At 36.1% G+C, this 23,057-nt stretch overlaps 1 protein-coding gene across 17 annotated transcripts in view; it reads left to right on the forward strand.

Moving 5' to 3' along the window:
- The window catches only part of LOC102937637 (centrosomal protein of 290 kDa), a 115,147-nt gene that overhangs the window by 79,641 nt on the left and 12,449 nt on the right, over positions 1-23,057 (forward strand). For 16 of the 17 annotated variants that reach the window (XR_006290857.1, XM_043546457.1, XM_043546463.1 and 13 more), the window contains 15 exons: positions 1,047-1,158; positions 1,551-2,006; positions 4,117-4,281; positions 4,591-4,698; positions 4,790-4,924; positions 5,171-5,437; positions 6,710-6,817; positions 7,885-8,084; positions 9,044-9,257; positions 9,862-9,999; positions 10,716-10,937; positions 12,598-12,711; positions 15,212-15,357; positions 18,276-18,431; positions 18,926-19,049. Coding sequence is in view for 16 of the 17 variants with exons in the window: in XM_043546457.1 (XP_043402392.1) it covers positions 1,047-1,158; positions 1,551-2,006; positions 4,117-4,281; positions 4,591-4,698; positions 4,790-4,924; positions 5,171-5,437; positions 6,710-6,817; positions 7,885-8,084; positions 9,044-9,257; positions 9,862-9,999; positions 10,716-10,937; positions 12,598-12,711; positions 15,212-15,357; positions 18,276-18,431; positions 18,926-19,049 (2,665 nt within the window). In the remaining variant the exon portion in view is untranslated. Of the gene's footprint in view, positions 1-1,046; positions 1,159-1,550; positions 2,007-4,116; positions 4,282-4,590; positions 4,699-4,789; positions 4,925-5,170; positions 5,438-6,709; positions 6,818-7,884; positions 8,085-9,043; positions 9,258-9,861; positions 10,000-10,715; positions 10,938-12,597; positions 12,712-15,211; positions 15,358-18,275; positions 18,432-18,925; positions 19,050-20,897; positions 23,052-23,057 lie in introns of those variants that run through there. The other variant, XM_043546514.1, reaches the window with a different exon arrangement.

The following is a 23,057-nucleotide window of genomic DNA, read 5'->3' on the forward strand; positions in this document are numbered from 1 at the left end:
TGGAAGATCCATTGATATTTCATTGAGAAATTTTTTTAAAAAGTATTTTGAAAGAATCCTGCTTATACAAAGTATTTAAAATATCATTTACCTAAGTGTTGTTATATTTGCCCCAAAACAAGATCTTTGAATTGATCTTCTGCCATTTGTGCCCTTCTGAAAGTTGTCATCTGACATAACAAATAGCTTTTTTTCATAAGAATGTCTGCAGTAGAAAATAGCAGAGGAAGTGACATGAAAACAAATATGATATACTCTGTAAAATGAATAGTTTCTAAATACATTTTTCTTACGTAATATTAGGCTTTTGTTTTTGCAGGAAAAGAAAATTATTGTTTTTGTTGTGGAAGATACACTTAAGACTTTTGTGTAGCAAAATCTCCAAAAGTTAAAAGCAAATCTGCAATGCCATATAATTGCAGAGATTATAAAGATGCTACAAGATATTTATAGTTCATCTTTCTGACTTCACAAGATTATGAATTGAAATACTAACCTTTGTGGCCTAGAAATATAATTGTGACTGTGAACAGTGGTCTCTCTGTGTAAACAGTCTATACCCCTTCCAGTACACCTCTCTACTAGGCTTTTTTTTTCAATTTCTGTTCTGTATAGAGCAACTATAAACTTTTGTAAAGACATTTTTAATAAGATGCTTGTAACGGGTCTGCTCCTGTACTCTTGAAGTCAATTGGGATGTTTGCCATTGACGTAAGCAGTGAAACTGAAGAATCAGATCAATAAACCTCAGTCTTATTTCCAAAATAGGCATGAGAAGAGATTAGCAGGAGCTTTAATAACGGGGACAGTATCCAAATTACTGATCCATACTTGTATATGGGAGGGGAAAAGATCTGGAAATGGTGAAAAATATGTTAACTTTAAATCTCCTAATATGAGGGAGAGATGCCTTTAACACCTCTCTTCAGGACCTTTTGTGAAGTAGAGCTTAACATTTTATTGGTAAAGGAACTTGGACACCATTTTAGCTTGAAGAATTATTTAATATTTTAAATTGGGGTAGTATTCTTGTTTCCCTCCACTAGGTTAAGGGAGCTTTCTGATATTGCCAAAATGCAAGTTGCAGCTCTGGAGGCACGGCAGCAATCCAGAGAGAAGGAAGTGGAATCCCTTCGAATGCAAGTTTTAGACTATCAGGTATGTCAGTACTGCCCTGCTTTGTTAAGACTTTTTATAGTTAACTGATGTGTTTTGGGAGGGAGGGTTAGGGATAGAATATTTTAATATTAGGTTATGAAAGTACTTGCATGATATTTTGGAGAAATATTATTTTTAAAATCTGTATTTGAAAAGACAAATTTTTTTTATTATTATTTTGGCTATAGAAGTAATACTGAACAAAACATGAATTGATATGAGGCCAGATGCTGCCTCCATTTATGCCCAAAGGAGTTTTGCCATTAACTTCGTTGGGAGTATGATAGGTGTTGTAATGTGGTAATAACTTACAGTTCATGTAAATATGTTTAATTTTCAACAAATGATTTTATATTTTAAAAAATGTCTGTGTTATATATTTTGGTGCTTAGGCACAGTCAGATGAAAAGGCACTTATTGCAAAATTACACCAGCATATCGTAGCTCTTCAGATTAGTGAGACCACTGCTGTGGGCAAGCTAGAAGCACTTACAATGAAACTGCAAAAGATGGAGATTTATAATCTACGCCTAGAACAGAAGCTTGACGACAAAGAGCAGGGATTATACTACGCCCGACTAGAAGGGAGAAATAGAGCCAAACATCTACGCCAGACTGTGCAATCTCTGCGACGACAGTTTAGTGGTGCTCTGCCATTGACACAACAGGAGAAATTCTCTAAAACCATGATTCAGCTACAGAACGACAAACTAAAAGTCATGGAAGAAGTCCAGCATGCCCAGGAAGAGCGTCGAAACATAGAGAACAGAGCAATGGAGATGGAATTAAAAGTAAAAGGTTTAGAAGAGTTAATAGGCACATTGAAAGATACAAGAGGAGCCCAAAAGGTTTGACATTTTATAGCTTTTAGTAATCATTAATTTTACGTATGTTTAATTTAAAACTTTAATCTCCTGTATATTCAAAATTTCTGCTTTAATATGTGCCTTCATGATTTCAGAATATACAGTATTGTAACATCAATTTGTTTTGTTTTTTAAAGAAAGGATAATGGCCAGCTTTACTACTTGATATATAAGACCATGTCTACACTTACTGGTAGATTGGCACTGTTGCGATCGATGCAGCGGTGTCAATTTAGCAGGTCTGGGGAATACCTGCTAAATCGATTGTAGAGCACTCTCTGGTTGACTCTCGTACTCCATCTCTCCAAGAAGAGTAAGGGAAGTCAGTGGCAGAGTGTCTCCTGTAGACCCAATGTGGTGTAGACACCTCAGTAAGTTTACCTAAGCTACGTCGACCTCAGTTACGTTATTCTTGTAATTTAAGTAGCATAACTTGAGTCGACTTGACGTGGTAGTGTAGACCAGCCCATAATCTAAGCAGAGTCAGACTTGGTTTTTCTTTTGATTGAAGGCCTCTAAAGCAAATTTAAATGCTGTAGGAAGTGGTATTAGAGATTCAATACAGTATGAAATAGGAAGCACTGTGCTACCCGCTTTTGGCACAAGTCCCAACTACTTTTGGCCATTAAAAAGCCCATGTCACTTTTTTTTTTTTTTTTTTGGTAAGAGTAGGGATGTTAAGTCAGGCATCCTGGACAAATTGTTATTTGGGTAATTATATTTTTCCTTTTCTAGATAGTTACCTTTGAACTGGATAAGACAGTCTCATTTTCTGTCCTAACTATTGTATAGTATTGCGTTCTCTATTTAAAGACATTTGTATTACAATGGTGGGTAAAGTGGCCTTGGTATATTTAGTTTTCAATCAGTCTGTAAAGTTTTTTGAGCATTTTGGGATCTATGTCGTTATACCAATAAAATAAAAACCAGCAGCATCTTATTAAAGGGGATAAGACAAAATGTCACATTTATTGTGAATACAAAAAGAATCATAGTAGGCAGTCAGTTATAGCTGTTGTATTTCATTCAGTTTCACATTCATTCACACGTTCGTTCATACACATACACAGGTTCTGCAGATGCTGTATAATTATCCGTCCTGAATGTAGCTTGAGTTCATGGCTTGGGTTCATAGCTTGTGGCGGCTAACTGGCCAGGAAAGCCGGGCACAAGAAAGAGCTGGGTCTCTGTTGTGCAAGCACCGATGCCCTTCCTTGTTGGCAGCAGAATGTTACCCTTCAAAGTCTTCCATCTCACCCATCCTTTTTGTAGGCTTTGGTTTAAATCCAGAGTCTATAGGTCTTGCTGTGTCAGGCTGGCTCTGGGTTTGGTGTCATTGATCACCCGTCAATTGCAGACACGACTTTCAGCCTAGGACCTGGCTTTGATGTTTCTTCAATTGTACTTTTGTTCTTTTCTTTTGGGGGTGGACTCCTCTTACTTTGTCAGGGCTGTTGTCTGCATCTTCAGCCGTTGGGTGTTTACACTTTATTTCATCAGGACAGGCTGGGGCTGGAGATTGATTCCATCATTCATTCATACCTCATTCACACATTTAAACTAATAAGATTACAGCAGGGTTTTGCAAAAATGAAGGTTGCAGCAAGCTTTTACAAAATGAAGCGAGCATTTTAAAATGGAGTTTGGGACAAGTTAAAATGGAATTTGAGTTACAATATGGACAAGTGTAAGGAATGGCAAACAGTGAACAGAAGTTACAATGTTGAAACTGTGTAAGGTTCAGCAATTTAAGCAGCAATTGGATTGACAGTGAAACTCAATTAGCCAGTTTTGGGGTAACTGGTTTTATAAATGAATGTTGTTTCATTCATAAACTTTGCTTATGAAGTTATATTAATAAAGTGAAAAATTAAAAACAATTTCATTGATCAGTTCTACAATGCAAGTGATAGATATTGCTACTATTAGTATATATATAGTTGAATGTTGTAGTTCGTTATATGCAACTTTTCTGTGTTGTTTTGCAAACTTAGTTTCACTTTGGAAAAGACATCCAAATTCCCTAAATGCTATTTTTATCTGATTAAGATGATGTTGATAATGAACTGTACGAACTGTTGTTATTTATCAGGTAATTGAGTGGCATATGAAAATGGAAGAACTTCGTCTCCAGGACCTTAAAGTGAATCGAGAGTTAGTCAAACAAAAAGAAGAGATGAAATATTTGAATAATATCATTTCTGAATATGAGCGTACAATAAGCAGTCTGGAAGAAGAAATTGTACAGCAGAGCAAGGTATAAAATTCTACATGATGTAAAAATAACAATATATTTTCTGTTTTATTTAATGATTTGTAAAATTCTTTTGTTACATTTAAAAAACTCATAACTTACATGTACAAGATGTATGATACTTAGATATCTGTTTTCCCAGGCTGTTACAGTTAAAGATGTATTGCCGTCACTGGCACATTGGAATTGCTTTCAAATTCTCTAAAGTAGGGGTGAAATCCTTGCCCTGTTGAAGTGAATATTCATGTTCTCATTGACATCAGTGGGTCAGGATTTCAATGTAGATCTCTTTAATCAAAGTTTTTTTTATAGTTTTTTGAAGAGCGGCAGATGGCTTGGGATCAGAGAGAAGTAGAGTTAGAACGTCAACTAGACATATATGACCGTCAGCAAAATGAAATACTTAGTACTGCTCGAAAGGTACCTATACTGATTTATTTGAAATAAATTAATAAGTGTGCTGATTAGAGTTGTCAGAGAAATAATGTACATATCTGTCTTTTCTGTGCAGCTTGAAGAGGCTACAGGTTCGGTTCCAGATCCTAGTTTGCCCCTTGCACAGCAGCTTGAGCTAGCTTTGAGGAAAATTAGGGAGCACGTTCGAACAATCCTAGAAACTCGGGCAACTTGCAACTTATTAGAAGAGGTAATTGGATGAATATACACTGTATTAATAAATTTGGTATGTAAATACATTGTGCTGTGAAAATTCCACACAGTGAAGTACAAATTATAATTGTATTAGTGTGTAGTGTGTCTAATAATCCCAAGTAGGGAAAATAGAATACAAAGCCATTTTTTGATTTATAATTCTATTTAGACATATTCTGACACATTTTTTTTTTAAGCATAATATTTCTATAAAGATTAGTAATAATTTCCTTTGTTGTAGAAACTCAAAGAGAAAGAAACTGCACTGTGGAAAGCAGAACAAAATGTTTTATCAAGGGACAGAGTTATAAATGAATTAAGGCTTCGATTACCTGCAACCGCAGAAAGAGAGAAGATAATAGCTGAGCTAGGTCGAAAAGAAGATGATCCAGAATACCACCGTGCCCTGAAAGTTGCCCACCAAACCATTACAAATATGCAAGCAAGACTAAATCAAAAGGAGGAAGTGTTGAAGAAGTATCAGCATCTCCTTGCAAAAGCTAGAGAGGTATATACACTTTTTGTGTTATCTTGTATTATATATGTATTTTTTAAGAGTTTGAGTTAATTTTGTGCCTAGTCCTTCTTTCAGTGAAGGCATGGCAAAATTCCCATTGACTTCAGTAGGAGCAGAACAGGGCCTTTATTATGAATTTCTCATTGCACAAAGTTCAGGTTTTCTTAACCTCTTGTATTTAAAAATTTATTTATGTAAAAAATTTCTGATTGTTCTCCTTTGGAATTTCTTTAATATGGGAGGGCTAGGAAGCAAAGTCTGCAGTGATAGATGCATGAAATTAACCAATGGTATAATTCTACATTTTGGTTGTTTTTCATGCACTTTCCTTGAAAAAAATACAGAATTCTGTGCTGTAGGGGATCATTATGGCCCAGATCATGCAGCAAGCTTGGCATGGGTAGACTGTTGCACAGGTCTCATTGTAGGATTGTGACCTGTGGCTGCAGTCGTGAAAACATTTTATTCATTAGCTATATAAGAACTTAAAAAATATTATTTAAGATGAATTTAAAGTTTGTTAAAGATGCCAGTTTGATGAGGAAATGAGGTGAATAAATAGAGGAGGGAGAAGACCAGAAACGGTGAAGAGAATGACAGTATTAAAGGAGATGGTAGAGAGAACAACCAGGAAAGGCAGGAATAGATTCTTTGGGGAGTATAATAGCATTGAAAACAGTATAAAAAGAAGGCAGAGAGGCAAACATGCTCAAAGCCTTCCTTGAGATTCCATGAGTCTTGTTCCTCAGTCGGACCCACAATCAGTGACTCCTGCATGACCATATCAATTTGTTAAATACTCCTTGGTCTGCCTGACTGAATAAGGAGTGTCCTATGATTGATGTGCTGCCTATGTACACAACACTAGTGAGAGTACAGAATGTTACAAACTCCAAGCTTCGTCTTGCCGTTTGAGAATTAAAGAAGGGAAAATTGTCTCTTTCTGGGTATTTGCACACTTCCATTAAAATGTAATACTATGACTTAAATCTGAATATACTGAGAGGCTTAATTTAACATTGCATTCATGTAGTTTTGGGCAGTTACTTTTTTTTTTCTCTCCTAGAAAAATTTGCCAGGATAATGAAATTACTTTAACTCCTTTGTGCTTATATTTGCTTGCCAGTGATGGGATTTCCTCAACTCAGATTCTGTTTCAAAGAGTCAAGTAATTAGCATGGAAAGTACAGCAGTTCCATGGATTTCTGGAGTATCATGCATGTATACATGAAATAAGAAAATATGTTCATTTTGTGCTAATAGGAGCAAGAGGAAATCGCAAAGAAACATGAAGACCACCTCCAGGTTCTACATCAGAAGCTAGATTTGCAAGCTGATAATTCACTTAATAAATTCAAACAAACTGCTTTGGTAGGTTTGTTGGTTTGTTTGGGATGGGGGATTGTTTTGTTCAGTATTGTATATTTGTTTGTATGTTTTGTTTTTTGTAAATTTTGAAAATTATGTTAATCCTCCATACCAGAGGAGCAGTTTTTCAGTTCAAGATAGTATAAACAGGAAGATAAACGAGTAAGACTATCATTACACTGTTATTGTATGAAGATGAAATTGAAAGAATTTGAGAAAGATGAGTGAGGAAATAAGGGTCAATCAACACATTCGGTACTTGTGTATATAAGTGCATAATTCAACGTGTCCTATTCTATAGAGAGCCCATGGGGAGGTTGATGTCTTCCATTTTCTCTCTCCTTTTTTAATATTCTACAGCAGCGTTTCTGAAGCTGGGGTCCACGGACCCCTGGGGGTCCACAAGGGTATTCCAGGGCATCTGCGGGCCCCACTGCTCTACTCCTCCCCCTCCCTCCCTCCCTCCCTCAACTGCTCCTCTCCCCCCCATCCCCAGCAGCTCCTGCATGCCGGGGAACGGCTATTCAGCGACGTGCAGGAGGCTCTGGAAAGGAGGAGCGGGGATGGAGCACACTCGGGGGAGGGGAAAGAAAGAGGCAGGGAAGAGGAGAGGCAAGGATGGAGCTGGGGGAGGGAAGAGGTGGGGTGGGGCATTGGGGGAAGGGGTGGAGTGGGGGCGGGGTCTAGGGTGGGGAGCTTGGGGGTCTGTGAAAAGTTTTAAATCAAAATGGGGGCCCTTGGGTTGCTAAAGTTTGAGAACCGCTGTCCTACAGTAAATAAAATAAGCTCCATCCTAATTAAAGGTTTGCTTTTGACACTGTTTCTCAAAGACTGACCACCTATATTTAACCAGTTATATAACTACTCTTCAGATACAGAGACCATTTACCAACGTTCAGCGTGGCTAACATATGAGTACAGTGTTGAGTCACATCACTGGTTATAAAATATAGTGTAAATGTTGCTGCTTGGTTATGTTTGGGATCAAATTTAACATAATGAAATAATTGCAGCACTTTGCTGTATAAGATGTAGAATATTTAATATGAATGATTTTTCTGTTTTTATAGGAGTTAATGAAAAAACCTTCTTTATCAGTTCCCACCAACAAACATTTCATTCGTCTGGCTGAGATGGAACAAACAGTAGCAGAACAGGACAACTCTATTGCTTTACTTCTAGGCAGATTAAAGAAAACATCATTTGATTTGGAGAAACAAAAACAACTTACTTTATTAAAAATCAAAGAGTTCGAAAACATCAAGGCTCAGTAAGTGTTTAGATATACAATTATTACAATTCAGATAATAATTAGATTAGACCAATCAGCTACAAGTCTAAAATTTATTCCTATGTCATTAAGACCATTTATTGAATTAGAATCACAGAAGATTAGAGTTGGAAGAGACCTCAGGAGATCATCTAGTCCAGCGCTTCTCAACCAGGGATCCGTGAGCCCTTTCAGGGGGACTGCGGAGCCCTGGGGCTGAAGCTGGCAGCCCCCCAGCCCCAGCTGGGAGCAGCATGAGGCTGAAGCCAGCAAACCTCTTCCCCCACATCCCCAAGCCAGGAGCAGCGGGGGACTGAAGCTGGGAGCCCCAGCGCCCCCACCCCACCCACCACAAGTGTAACTTGAAAATATTTATTTTGTGGGTTGTCATCAAGGCTATCATATAAAAATTGTTGTTTACAATATGTAGTGGTCCATTATAAATGTTGCATTTGTCCCCTTATTGAACACTTCCTTTTTAACTGAATTTTTGGTGCACTGAACATAGTTTTTTGAACTGTCAAAAATATTTTCTTGTATATCTTAAACAACGTATTGACCTTGCTGTGCAACAGAGATGAAAGTCATGAAAATTTATCCCAAATGATACGTTTAAGAAAAGGAAATTATCTAATCTTGCATGCTTTACTCATGTGAGTAGTCCCACTGGTGCTGTGCATTCGATCACTGTTTGGTATTAATTCAGGAAGTGGAACCACAATAATTCTCTAATTTCACTTTTAGTTGATTTTTTTTATTGGATTATGTAGACACACTTTGTAGAAGGTTTTTGTGATTTCCAGATTTGTATGTGCTTTTGCCTTTGTAGGCCATTGTATAAGAAAAACTTAGCTGAAATTATCAAAAACATGTAATATTTTTCAGCCTTTTCTATTCCACCTTGAGCTTACTAAATAAAGTACTTCTTGACACTGCTGTTTATTACTTTGTTGTACTAGGCTTGAAGAAAAGCATGTAGCTGAAGTGAAAAAAATGAAAGATGAAGCAAATGAATTGAGGAACCTGTTATCTCAGATAGAGAAGGAATTGCTGCAAGTAAAAACTGAATTAGAGGCCCAAAAAGAAGCAAATAATAGAGCGCCAACAACTACAATGAAAAACCTAGTGGAAAGGTTGAAGAACCAGTTAGCCTTAAAAGAGAAACAACAGAAAGTAAGTAATTTTAAAATTATTTTATTATTTAGCATCTATCATGAAGACAAGAAGTTGATGTAAAACCAAATAACTATGAAAATTATGTATAGCAAACATTTCCACAACTTTTTTTCAGAAGTGCCACTGTTAGGTTTAACAGATGGACAAAGAATACCTGAAAGATGCCCTTTTGTGGAGATTCATTAGGTCTGTGTAGCCTGCTGTAGAAAAAGGACCAGAAAATGACTGAAATTTGGTATAGAATTTAACTTCTCTGTAGTTTGTGGAGCCAGATTCACTGATATACTTAAGCTGCTTTGTGCTACTCTGACGATGCAAAACAGCCTTAAACTTGGTTTAACTAGCCAACTAAGCTGCATTTATAGTGATTTTTGTGTTGCCAGAGTATTGTAAAGCAGTCAGAGCATACCAGTGAATCTGGCTTATCATTGTAAATCATATGGAAACAGACCAAAAGATGATATGAATTGTGCTGTTAGTATGGAATACAGATGGGTAATTTAACATAAAAGGTAGTAAAATTTAATTCCCTTTAGCAATTTTTTAACATTCATTTTCAGCAATTTGCTTACTTACCAAACGAATTTGTTGATATTTTCAGGCTTTGAGTAAAGCACTTCTGGAGCTCCGAGCAGAAATGACTGCTAATGCTGAACAGCAGATTATTTCTGTAGCATCACAAAAAGAGGCATACATGAATGTTCAGCAGATTGTTGACAAACAAACAAAGGAGCTCACGGTAAGCACTAATTAACCTCCTTATACTGTGTTCTACATTGTATTCTTATTTAAAAAGAGAACACAATGTTTATAATTTCATTTTGAGCATTATAATAATGAATGTTGTACTGTTATGAGGTTTGACACAACTCGCAGTGAAGTCAATGACAGTCTTTCTGTTGACTTTTTTGGGAGTTGGGTCGGGCCCACTGTGTACATTTGTTTTTAAATATTAAAACAAATAATCAAATGAAATGTATAAGTACATGCAGTACCGCTCTTTAGCCTACATTTTTTCTTCAGAATTTTAGAATTTACGCACAGAACACTTGCACCAGGCTTAAACATGATATATAAAGGTTCAACCTAAGGCAGCTTTTTTTTTTAACACAGAAAATAAATTTGGTTTTGCCATTTAAAAAAAAAACAAACCCAAAAGTTGATTATTTTTGTTTTGTTTTACTTATTTAAATTTAAACTTGAAAATGTTTTTCACACTGACTTTTTGCTACTTAAACATATCAACAGATTTATAGGAATTTACAAATTATCTTCTAAGTGATTATTTAAACATATTTTACTTTACTTTACAGATTACTTAAATATAGTTGACAATATATGAAATAACTGATTTGAGAAATGTCTGTGGAATCCAGGAAATATACCTGCTTAACCTCAATATGTTTTAATTAGTTGGCAACCCTGAATAACACTTTTTTAAATTTATTTTTATAGATTCATATAGAGGAATTAAATGAGCAACTTACAAAATTCAAAGATGCCCTTAAAGTAAGTAAAACTAGAGAGCGCTCTTTATTAGATGAGATGGATGATTTAAATCAAGAACTTCAAAAAAAGCAAAAAGCCATTACTAAAGGGCTAAGAGAAAAAGAAGAAATGGAAAATGAAAATGAAGAACTGAAAAAGCGGATAAAAAGACTGACTAACAGCATTCAGGTGAGCTTAGTTTTTATTAGTGTAAAAATCTAGGGATTCAGTCAAATATTCTCTAATGGCTGTAATGTTTTTGGAATACTGAATATGATTATCAAGCAGAGGGACCAATACATGGTGAGGAGAATTTTGAGATTGGAGGCAGCAGATACCAGACAGTGTAGTGGGGGTGCCACGAAGCTATTGGCTGGCATCCTCTGTTGCAGATGTCAAATGTGGGTAAGAGGCTGAAAGAGACCAGCTCCCTGAGATAAAGATGAATGAAAGACCCAGGAGATGGCTGGTAGAACTCACAGCCTGTAAGAAGAAGGGGAGACCTTAAGTTATTGCAAATGAGGGGACTCTCCTTTCTTCTCGCTGTAGGAGGTCAAGAAGATTCAAAGGTGAGCTAAAACCGAGGTGTATAGGCTGAAAAGGTCCAACCCTAGATATTAGTTATATGGTAATGAAATCATTTAATACCATACTAGACCCAAGTAAATGCTTTTGGTTTTCTGAGAGGGTTTAGCTTCAACCTCCAGTTACAGTTAATTAAAAATTAACAAAGTTGCAGTCCGCTTTAAATATTTCCCTTTGTCTTTGTTTTGTTTTTGTACGTGCCCTGGTCAATCCACAACTTCAATTACGTATTCCCTCCATGGACATACTGTTTTTCTAGGACCTGCCATTTTATTTACTCTCTTCTATTCTCCTCTTCTCAATACAAGCTATATGTAGTAGATCATTTTTTGCTACTGGTAATGCAGTTCCCAGCAGTCTCCAGTTGGATTCCTCTCATAAATTTAAGCAGAAAGTACTAGTACTAGTTTATTTTTGTCAAATGACCATGGTCTTAAAATGTTTAAAAAGTCTGTATATTGTCTGTACTCTTTAGAAAAATAGTTCTAAGTAACAGGTTTTCTGTCTAAGTATCCATTCGTTTTTCATTTCTAAATTTGCAAATAGAGATTTCACATACTATTAAATTCTCAGGTATGTGTGCTTTAATCCAGCGGTTCTCAAAGTCGGTCTACCACTTGTTAAGGGAAAGCCCCTGGTGCGCCGGACCGGTTTGTTTACCTGCCACATCCGCAGGTTCAGCCGATCGCGGCTCCCACTGGCCGCGGTTCGCAGCTCCAGGCCAATCGGGGCTGCAGGAAGGGTGGCCAGCACATCCCTTGGCCCACGCCGCTTGCCACAGCCCCCATTGGCCTGTAGCAGCGAACCGTGGCCAGTGGGAGCCGTGATCGGCCGAACCTGCGGACACGGCAGGTAAACAAACCAGTCTGGCGCGCCAGGGGCTTTTCCTGAACAAGTGGTGGACCAGCTTTGAGAACCACTGCTTTAAACTAAGTTGTGTGAACTTATCTGTTTCGAAAGAGTCATAGTAATTTACAGCAATTTAATACCTAACCCTTATTAAGTTTAAAACAGCAATAGTTAAACATTTTTTTGAGTCCATTACTCATGACAGAATCCAAAGTAACAATCTAACACTTAAATAGTAGTTGTAATCTTTAAAGAGACACTTTATAACCTAAATTGTACCATTTGTTCGAAGCACGTCTGTTAAAATGAATAAATTAGTCAATATTTAGTTTCTGTATTTATCCCAGTGGGGAAAAAAGTAGGAAAGTATCTAAATGGTGATCATTAAGCTGTAAAGATAATCATAATTTTTCAGAGCAAAGCTGATGAACAAAAATTTATTGATGAACTTCAGAAAAAGATTAAAAAGCTTGAAAGTGAAGTTGAAAAGAGTGAGGAGGTAGAAAAGAAAAGTTTAAAAGAAGACAAGGTATGTGACAAAGGATCATTTAATTTGTGGTATTGAAAGGGACACCATCAACTTGAAATCTACCCAGTTTAAGAAAAACAACAAATCAGAAGTGGCTTCAGAAATTTCACCTGCTCCTGATTCCCCTTACCAGTTTTTCTGATGTTATAATCACATATTCTTATATTTTATTAATATTTTCCCTTCCCTTCTTGCTGAATACAAAATCTGTACAAAAAATTTGGGAAACTGACTCGACTGTACAAGATAACAGTGACTGACTACATATAAAGTGTTGTCAAATTCATAAAGTGATGAAACTGAAAAACACAATGGTAGCAGCCTATGGTGTTGCTTGTAACTATAGCAGTTTAAAAGCATTTTGAGACAAAAAATTGATTATTTTTTTTTAAATGGATGGTGTCCCTTCAAAAAGATACATTTCCTAATGGATATCTCTGCAGATGATAGATTCTGACTGGCGAAGGATGAGTTTGTTCAGTCTCTTGTTTGTTTTCTGCTGTTTTGGTAGCAGATTAGTGTCTTGTCTTGGTACCTAGTAAAGCAGACTGGAGCAAAATACATGTTTTGTTCTCAAACTGCATTCAGTGTCATTTTAAATATTCAAGATGATTTTAAGCAAGAGCTTACAATTCCCATTGGATAAGTTTGAGGCACTGTACATAAATTGCTATTTGAGATGTATTTTTGTCTTGTACTATGGATGTGTGTGTGTGTGTGTGTGTATATATATATAAAATAAAACAAATGTGTGTGTATATATATATAAATTTGTTTTATTTTAATTTCCATAGCATTAATGTATTTGTAAATGTTCTACATATGTATGTATGAAATTAAAAATAACAAATACACTTAGACCCTGGTCCTGCAACTAAGTCCATGCAGCTAGATCCCTACTCTCAAATGGAATTCCATTGAATTCAGTGAGACTGTCTGTATATAAGTTTCAGGGTGGTAACCTTGTTAGTCTGTATCAGCAAAAACAAGTACTCCTCATTGTTTTTTGTCTGTATGTAGTTCCTTGTATCCATGCGGTGGCCCACTGACTTCAGTGGGAGTTTCTTAAGGAGTAAGGGTGTGCCTATGTAGAGCAGATATTTATGTATGTTATGTATTGGTTCTGCAGACTGAATCTTGGGTATAAAACCACTTTGAGTTCTTACAATTATTTCTCTTTTGCCAGCCTCATGGTAAAGACTATTTTTAGTTCTTGAAATTACTTATACATGTTTGTAGTGAGAGGATTATTAATCAGTGGAAGAATAAATTTCCAACAAGTAATTGAAGTGGTTGATCCAAACTAATGCAAATTATACCTAACTTTTCTAGACATTTTATGCTGTTTGATATTATTCAACATCACTTTCCGATACAGTCTTGGTGGCCAATTCTGCAATGACATATGCACATCACATGCACACGTTTCCGCAGGATTGGAACATTGGTCATAACGTTGAATTTTGCAGGGGTTAGGGGCTTTATCATAGGGGATCACTGTTTCAGTTGCTAAATAACCACTTACACTCCTGACTCCACAGTTAAGGTTTCAGGATTTTGTTTCTCACTATGAAATCTGATTCACTGAATTCAGTTCACTGATTTTCAAAAGACATGCTCCAGGTAATCACTTTGATCTTTTTTGTGCTAGGACAGCTATCCACCAACTCTCAACATTGCCCAGCTGGGATCTCATGACCCAAATAAAATACTAAATCCTATTAAATGCTAGGAAAAATAATCTACCCCCACCCTCCACCCCTGTTTTCTTCTGAATCAGATCCCAATTTGTTTTTGTAGGTAACAGTAAAAGTTTAAAGTGGATGTGGAAAAGAAAGGAGAGAGGATCACCTAAGGGAGGTGAGGGACTCCAGGACAAAAAACTTCATTGCCACCTGTAAAAAAAAAAAACTTTAGCTTAGCTTTTTCAATAACCATTTGTCATAAAATCTTACCTTGTTTTCTGTTATAAAAACTGAATTGGGACTATTAAATAGAAATTCATTTTTCTATGACAGAAAGTGAGTTTAAAATCACCACTGGACCAGCAACTATGTTACTGCAGGGGTGTCTGAGCTCTTGGTGAGCTGGAGGAGGAAAGAGAGATCTGCTGTAGATATTATAATTAGCACAGAATAACATCATGATCTTTTCTCCTGTCTTCCATTAACTTGTTTCAAAGTGGGAGAATATATTGTGTAAGCATCCCTAACTTTGGATTTCATAAAAATGTTTCAGTCCTTCCTTGTAAAGTGAATGTTTAATTTTACAGAACGATTCTCTGGTAGCATTCAGATGTATCAGGTTGTGCATCAGATTTCATAACACGCAGTATATGCACCAATCACCTCGTAATAATTGCTATATTTAAACATCTATTTTTGTTTAAAATTTTGAAACAGGAACTTTGAATCAAATAGTGCTAGTCTAACTTGTTTCTTGTTCTGTGGTGTTAAACTAGACCAAAAGGAAATGTTACTTCTTTCTGAATGTTTTACAGAGCTCTAGGGAAGAAATAGCTAGGTGGGAAGAGGGTAAAAAATGGCAAGCCAGAATGGAAGGGATGCGGAACAAACTAAAAGAAAAGGAGAAGGAAATGGACGCTTTAACAAAACAGTTCAGTACATTAAAGGAACTTTATTCCAAGTGAGTTGATTTTAATTAGACATATTTCTAAACTGATAATATAAAATAAAGGAAACTTGGTTTGTTGGTTACAAAAATATTGTAACAGTTTTATTATATTAAAAAAATATAATTTACAGTTTACATTCCTGTTGAGACTACAAGGGGTAGCTTATTTTCAAGCAGCAAGCTGCCTTTATGTTTCTAGCTATTCTAGTATCCTGTTTTCTGTAGGAGCTGACATTATTTTACTAATTAAATTAGTTTTGCTCAAAGACTGTTTCTAAGTTCTCTATTAATAATTAAGGCTCTCAAGCAATTTAAAAAATTAATCGCAATTAATTGCACTGTTAATAGAATACCATTTATTTAAATATTTTTGGATGTTTTCCACATTTTCAAATATATTGATTTCAATTACAATACGGAATACGAAGTGTACAGTGCTCACTTTATATTTATTTTTGATTACAAGTATTTGCACTATATAAAAACAAAAGAAATAGTATTCTTTAGTTCACCTAATACAAGTACTGTAGTGCAGTCTCTTTATCGTGAAATTTGAATTTACAAATGTAGAATTATGTTAAAAAAAAAACCCTGTATTCAAAAATAAAACAATGTAAAATTTTAGAGCTTGCAAGTTCTTGTTCAGTCCATCGCTCAGACAAACAAGTTTGTTTACATTTGCAGGACATAATGCTGCCCGCTTCTTGTTTACGATGTCACCTGAAAGTGAGAACAGGCATTTTCAAGGCACTGTTGTAGCCGGCGTCGCAAGATATTTACATGGCAGGTGCACTAAAGATTCATATGTCCCTCATGCTTCAACCGCCATTCCAGGGGACATGTATCCATGCTGGTGACTGGTTCTGCTTGATAACAATCCAAAGCAGTTGTCATAAATATAAAGGGAAGGGTAAACACCTTACTTTTAATTGAAGAAAAAGTAAAAGAATCACCTCTGTAAAATCAGGATGGTAAATACTTTACAGGGTAATCAGATTCAAAACATAGAGAATCCCTCTAGGCAAAACCTTAAGTTACAAAAAGACACAAAACAGTAATATACATTCCATTCAGCACAACTTATTTTATCAGCCATTTAAACAAAAAACAACACACAGACAGAGAGAACCTTTGTTCCCTCCCTCCCCCCCCCAACTTTGAAAGTATCTTGTCTCCTCATTGGTCATTTTGGTCAGGTGCCAGCGAGGTTATCCTATCTTCTTAACCCTTTACAGGTGAAAGGGTTTTTCCTCTGGCCAGGAGGGATTTTAAAGGTGTTTACCCTTCCCTTTATATTTATGACAGCAGTGCAGACAGATACCTGTTCATTTTCCTTATCTGAGTCAGATGCCACCAGCAGAAGGTTGATTTTCTTTTTTGGTGGTTTGGGTTCTGTAGTTTCCGCATCGGAGTGTTGCTCTTTTAAGACTTCTGAAAGCATGCTCCACGCCTCATCCCTCTCAGATTTTGGAAGTCACTTCAGATTCTTAAACCTTGGGTCAAGTGCTGTAGCTATCTTTAGAAATCTCACGTTGGTAACTTCTTTGCATTTTGTGAAATCTGCAGTGAAAGTGTGCTTAAAAATAAACAACATGTGCTGGGTCATCATCCGAGACTGCTATAATATGAAATATATGGCAGAATGCAGGTAAAACAAAGCAGGGAACATACAATTCTCCCCCAAGGAGTTCAGTCACAAATGCAATATTTTTTTTAACGAGTGTCATCAGCATGGAAGCATGTCCTCCGGAATGGTGGCCGAAGCATGAAGGGGCACACGAATGTTTAGCATATCTGGCACGTAAATACCTTGCAGTGTTGGATACAGCAGTGCCATGCAAATGCCTGTTCTCACTTTCTGGTGACATTGTAATAAGAAGAGGACAACATTATCTCCTATGTTTGTCTTAGTGATTGGTGGAACAAGAAGTAGGACTGAGTGGACTTGTAGGCCCTGAAGTTTTACATTGTTTTGTTTTTGAGTGCAGTTATGTAACAAAAAAAATCTACATTTGTAAGTTGCACTTTCACAACAAAGAGATTGCACTACAGTACTTGTATGAGGTGAAATGAAAAATACTATTTCTTTTATCATTTTTACAGTGAAAATATTTGTAATAAAAATAGTATACACTTTGATTTCAATTACAACACAGAATACAATATATATGAAAATGTAGAAAAACATCCAAGATATTTAATAAATTTCAGTGGTTATTCTATTGTTTAATAGCGCAATTAAAACTGTGATTAATCACTATTAATTTTTTTAATTGTGATGAATGTTTTTGAGTTAATCATGTGAGTTAACTGTGAGTTAATCGACAGCCCTATTAATAATTTGTTTTTAGCACAGTCAAAGAAGCACCAGCTGCAGGTGAAGACAGACTTTTCTTACGTTTAGTTTCATCAGACTGCTAGAATTAGCAGCTGTGTTAATCTGCAGTGTTCTGACACCTCCAGCATTGTGATGACCAAGACTTTTTCAGCAAAACTCCAGAAAAGATGTGTTTATTTCAGTTAACCATGTTTTCAATGTAGTCACAGAAAAATTTTCACTGACCTAGAATTCAAGAGGTTAAAAGTAACAAAAGAATAACAAGAATTATATAAATTTGTAAATTCCTTTCACTAGCTGTGCTTTACTTAGGCTTTCTGTTTTTGTAAAGGGTTACATAAATATAAAATATTAATGGATGCTTAAGCAAAACCTGCAAGTGATTTGTGAAATGTACAATATTCACTCAATATTCTTTTATGAGAAACTAGAAAAATGTCCATTTTTAAGGTCATTTATATCAAGAAACGTTCAATGAGCAATTGGATTGCAGGTCTAGAATCTTTCGAATGAAATACTGTTCACTTTCAGATGAAGCAGATTGGTAAACAAATGTACCAAGATTTTAGTAAAAACAAATTGAATGTTGCAGATCTGATAAAGAGAAAATTGCTTTACAAAAGAAACTCAAGACCAGCAGTATTACTGTTGACCATGTTGTGGGAGTGCGGGCATCAGAGTCAGAGAAAGAGCTGGAAGAACTAAGAAAACGGAATATAAACTTAGAAAATGAAATTGCTCATATGAGGTAAGAGTTGTTTCAAAAGGAGAGACCCCATTTGGAAAGCTTACAATTTTTCCCCTTAAATACATTTTGGGTTTATTCTTCAAGGAATTAATTCACAGAAGCTGGCTCCCTGTGCATAAAAGTGAAAACACAGTTGTCGTTAGTTCAACTATAACACCTTAGCTCTAGTTTTTTTTCTCTCAAGTTTTGGAAACCTGTTACATTTTCAGTGTATATGCATAATGCACAATTATTGGTAACAGAAATTTCACATAAACATCAAGAGAAAATAGACTCTTAGGATTTCTTAAGGCTGAATACTATGCCAAATTCCTGGATTATGGTGTTTATTTAATTCAGTTTATATAAATAAAATTGATTTAGTATAGCTACATTTATCTAACACAAGATAGTAAAATCTTCAGTCTAGGAAAGCAGAAGTCCATACTTGATTTACATTAAAGGATGCTTTCCTGCATTAATAACAAACATTCACTTCTTTATTTTTGATACAGAACACAACAAGCTCTCCCACGAGATTCTGTGGTGGAAGAGTTACATTTAAAAAATCAATATTTGCAGGAAAAGCTTCATGCATTGGAGAGACAGTTTTCAAGAGACACATTTTCAAGACCTTCGGTAAGCAACCAACTTTGTTATTACCCAAATTGAAAATTGAATGCATCTCCTACTCAAAGACATATTTATCATCCATCTATTATTCTGTAGTATTTGGTCCATTTTGTTTCAGGTTGCAATCATCCAATACAGCATCTGAAAAAATTAACTTTTTTCTCCTTTATTAGCCTTATGGCAATAATGTTTAGCATTTTTTTTTTTTAATTCTAAGAACTAAAATGTGTTACTGTTTTTCATAAACGTTATGTGGTTAGAAGGAAGAAAGATGTGCTTAGTGCTATAAGCAGAGAGGACAGACACTCCATACCTCAAAGGTCTTACAGTCTAAAAGACATATGAAGGCAAGACACACTGGGAGACTCAGAAGAAGGTCTTGGCTTAGTGTAGGGTTTTTTTTTTTTTTCCCCTTTCATTATTTATTACCTAGCATTGGCTAGTGTTTGGAGCCTCACAGAAATGCTTGTTTAGGAGGGATTTGCTTTTGAACAGAACAGGGAACTGGCACAAAAAGATGGAGGACAGTTTAGGGCACAGCATGGAAGAACATACAAAGCTGGCTGTCGCTGTAGGAAATAAATTATTCTTCTTTGAATGTGTATCAGTGTGGATCCCACTGTTCGTGTGCATGCACCTCATGCGCAAGATCAGATTTTTTTTTTTTAATAGCAATGTCTGCCAGGGCTGTACATGTGCCCTGTGCTTCCTTGTAAGGGCATAAAGGGCGGAGTGGCTGCAGCCCTCCCTCTGTTGGGTTTGCACCTGAAGAGGAGCACCCCTACGGGCACGTCTTGAAGAATTCCAGCTATTGCACAAGATGAGTAACCTCTCCTTACAGGTAAAATTAAAAACAAAAACCACAATCTGTAGTCTGTACTTATTAACAAGTTACTTTCCTGTCTAAATAAGGTATTTCGCATCCAATGGTCAGTCTTTCAGTCTTGTCCAGCCCATAAAGCTGGGATTCACCGTTCATAAGACCTCTGCTTCCTGATGTCAGTTTTCTCCTATAATGGATAACCACCAGGGCCATTTCTCCCGTTCTTTTACAGTAGGCGGTTGTCTCTTAACCAAGAGGGCCCCCTCTTCTCAGAACTCTCTCGGGGTTCATTTGTCTTTGCAAATCTCCAGCCTGCATCTAGTCCTGACAGTAACCATAGGTTGTCTCCATGAATGTTCATTTTTCTTATATTGCTTGAGTCTGCTGTCAGACTCCCACTCCTCAGGTGATAGGTTTCACTCACAACAGATTTGGAACACAATATCCTACAGGTTATATCACTCTAAAATTGTTTACCATACAAACATCTTGTAATAAACGTGACAGTCAGGTAGTTCTTTGCTTTCGGCAGAGACCACACAAGACTCCTGTCCGTGTAATATCAAGAAAATGGTTGGACACAGATGTAATGCACCTGACAGCGCATGCTTGGGCATGTCTGTGACACACTGACCAGGCATAAACAAGAGTATTTTTAGTCTTTAGGATAGAGAAGAAGCTCCAGCTCTTTTAAATGTTCTGCAAATAGAAACAGCACTATTGTTAACACCCTAAATGTGTAGGGAGAAGACAAGGAGTCAATGATTATCCAGCTTTGTGAGACTGAGAGACTGGGAAGATGCTGTGTTGTCCACAGCATGGAAAATTGGGGAGGAGATAATGAGCTTGGTTTTGGCTACACGGTCTCTTACACACATGGTTCTCTGTATTCCTAATGTCAAATTATCTGATTCTTATTAAACCTGCCACAAGTGGACATGATGTTATATATAGGTGTGCTGTCTTATTGCTTTTACTGTCTACCTCTTTTCTTTTCATGCTTTATTACTCTTTTCTTCTGCTTCAAACAGAGTGCTGCATGTGACACAGCTGCATTGATTAATTCCTCTTTTGCTAACAATGTCAGTAAGTACAAGCATTTGAAATATCCATGGAAGAAAACTGCTTCAAGTAAGGGCAAAGTAAAACGCCAACCCACTATTAGTATTACAGATGGCAATGGAATAGATGAGGGTGCAAACATTACTGATCAATGCCATCAGGCTGCTGGAGATGCAATTACTGAATTAACTCCAGAACAGGAATCTGAACATTATGAAAAACATGAGAATTCAAATAATCCTAGGTTAGGATCAAAAGGCAAAAGGAGTAGCTCTCTGAAAACTGAAGCGGATGACGAGGGTATCAGTGATGACCAAGAAAATGTAACAGGCCCTGAAGAGGGTGAAGTTAATGAAGAACATGATGGAGAGAAAGAAGGGAAGCAAAAAGTATGCAAGCAATCAACTAATAACAATGAAGGAAGTAGAGCAGAATCTTGTGCTGATGCAATGAGCTTAAATCAGTTTGATTCAGAGGAGCCTTCTAATCAACCTAATGGTTATGAGCCAGAAAATTTAAAAATTAATAATGGAGTGGATAAACACACTGAAGAAGATACAAGTGGAAATCACCAACCTGATACAGAGGGGACTGAACAAACCCCAGGAATTTGTGAAATGCCCCAGGTTTGGCACTATAGCAGTCCTTTAATCCTTCACTTCCCTATTAGCTGCATTGTTTGTATGTATAAATTATATAGACTAAAATATTTATTGTAGAATAGTTTGTTTCCTGATACGTATTTAGTTTTTTTATTATCTTCCTGCTTTGTGCTTCTTTAGCAGTGTGTGTTATGACAATATCTTTTATATTTATTAGAGAGAATATATTTTACTAGTGAGGCAGTTACTTTATTCCCCCATGTTTTTATTGGTGATACTTAATTCTAATTATTTGTGGAATTATCAGAGTTTCTTTATTTTATTTTTGGAGGTTTCTATTTTTATTTTATATTTATTTCAAGGGAGACCATCCTTAGTTTTTACTGCCTTATCTCTACTCATGTTGTAATCTTGTGAGAGTAAGTTCCTTGTACATATTTGCAGAATTGGGCCAAATGTGGAGTTTTTTGTTTCCTTGTTCAGATTTTTTTAGGGTTTTTTTTTTTTTTTTTAATCCAAGCAGTTTGATCCTGTTGAAAAAGAGAAAAGGTTCTTGGGATTTTTCTTTTTCTTCTGAGACTAACTTTGCATAAATTATACTAACAGAGCCTCTTGGCTAGTGACAATTTATAGCTGTTTCAAAGTTGAGTCTCTGTAAAAGTATACAAGAAATAATTACATGTATCTTTTATTAATTATTGCATTTGTTCATCTTACTCAGTGCTCAGATTCTGTGGTAATAAATTTGATACAAAATACCGAGATGGATAATTACAGTATGGTCTAGTAGTCCCAAGAGTGGACTGGTACTCAGAGGACCTGGCTTCTATTCCTGGCTCTGCCGCTGATGCTCTGGGTGACCTTGGGCAAATGACTTCACCTCTGTGTCTGTTTCCCCTTTGTGAAAATACGGATAATAATGCTTGCCTTCTTTATTAAGATCTATAGATGAAAAGTGATGTATAAAAGCTAGGTATTACTAGGGACCAGATTCAGATACCCTTTTCCTGTTGAGATACACTTGAGTCTGAATGATCTGACTTCAGTGGGGAACTGATTATAGTGTGAAGTGCTATCAGTGTGACTAAATGTATCAGAAGGTGGCTCTAAAATAGATGCTATTCACAAGTACAGTAACCCTGTTTAGAACCCTGGAATTTTTTCACTTACTAGATTTTGAGATTTCAAAAATCAGTGTTTATTTTTGCCGAACAGAAGTTTATACTGTTTTATACCTTCGCTTCACTTAATTAAAGCAAATTTTTAAAATGTTCATAAAGGAATTAAAGGAAGAAGTTGAGTCAAAGGTCCACATTAGCTTTCTCTATCTGCTTTTTTAACTTAATGTGGTAAAAAAATACTGAAAGGTGAACTCTATAAGAAGGTATCTTGCTGTATAAACACTTTGTTTCAGTATGGAATGTAATGTTATTGCCCAGATTATTGATCTTTATCCAGTGTAACTAATGTAAGGATTAATACCTCAACATTTAATAATATTTTATTCTGCTCCTTCCCTTTCTTAAG

Source organism: Chelonia mydas, chromosome 1 (genome assembly GCF_015237465.2).
Source record: "Chelonia mydas isolate rCheMyd1 chromosome 1, rCheMyd1.pri.v2, whole genome shotgun sequence".
NCBI lineage: Eukaryota > Metazoa > Chordata > Testudines > Cheloniidae > Chelonia > Chelonia mydas.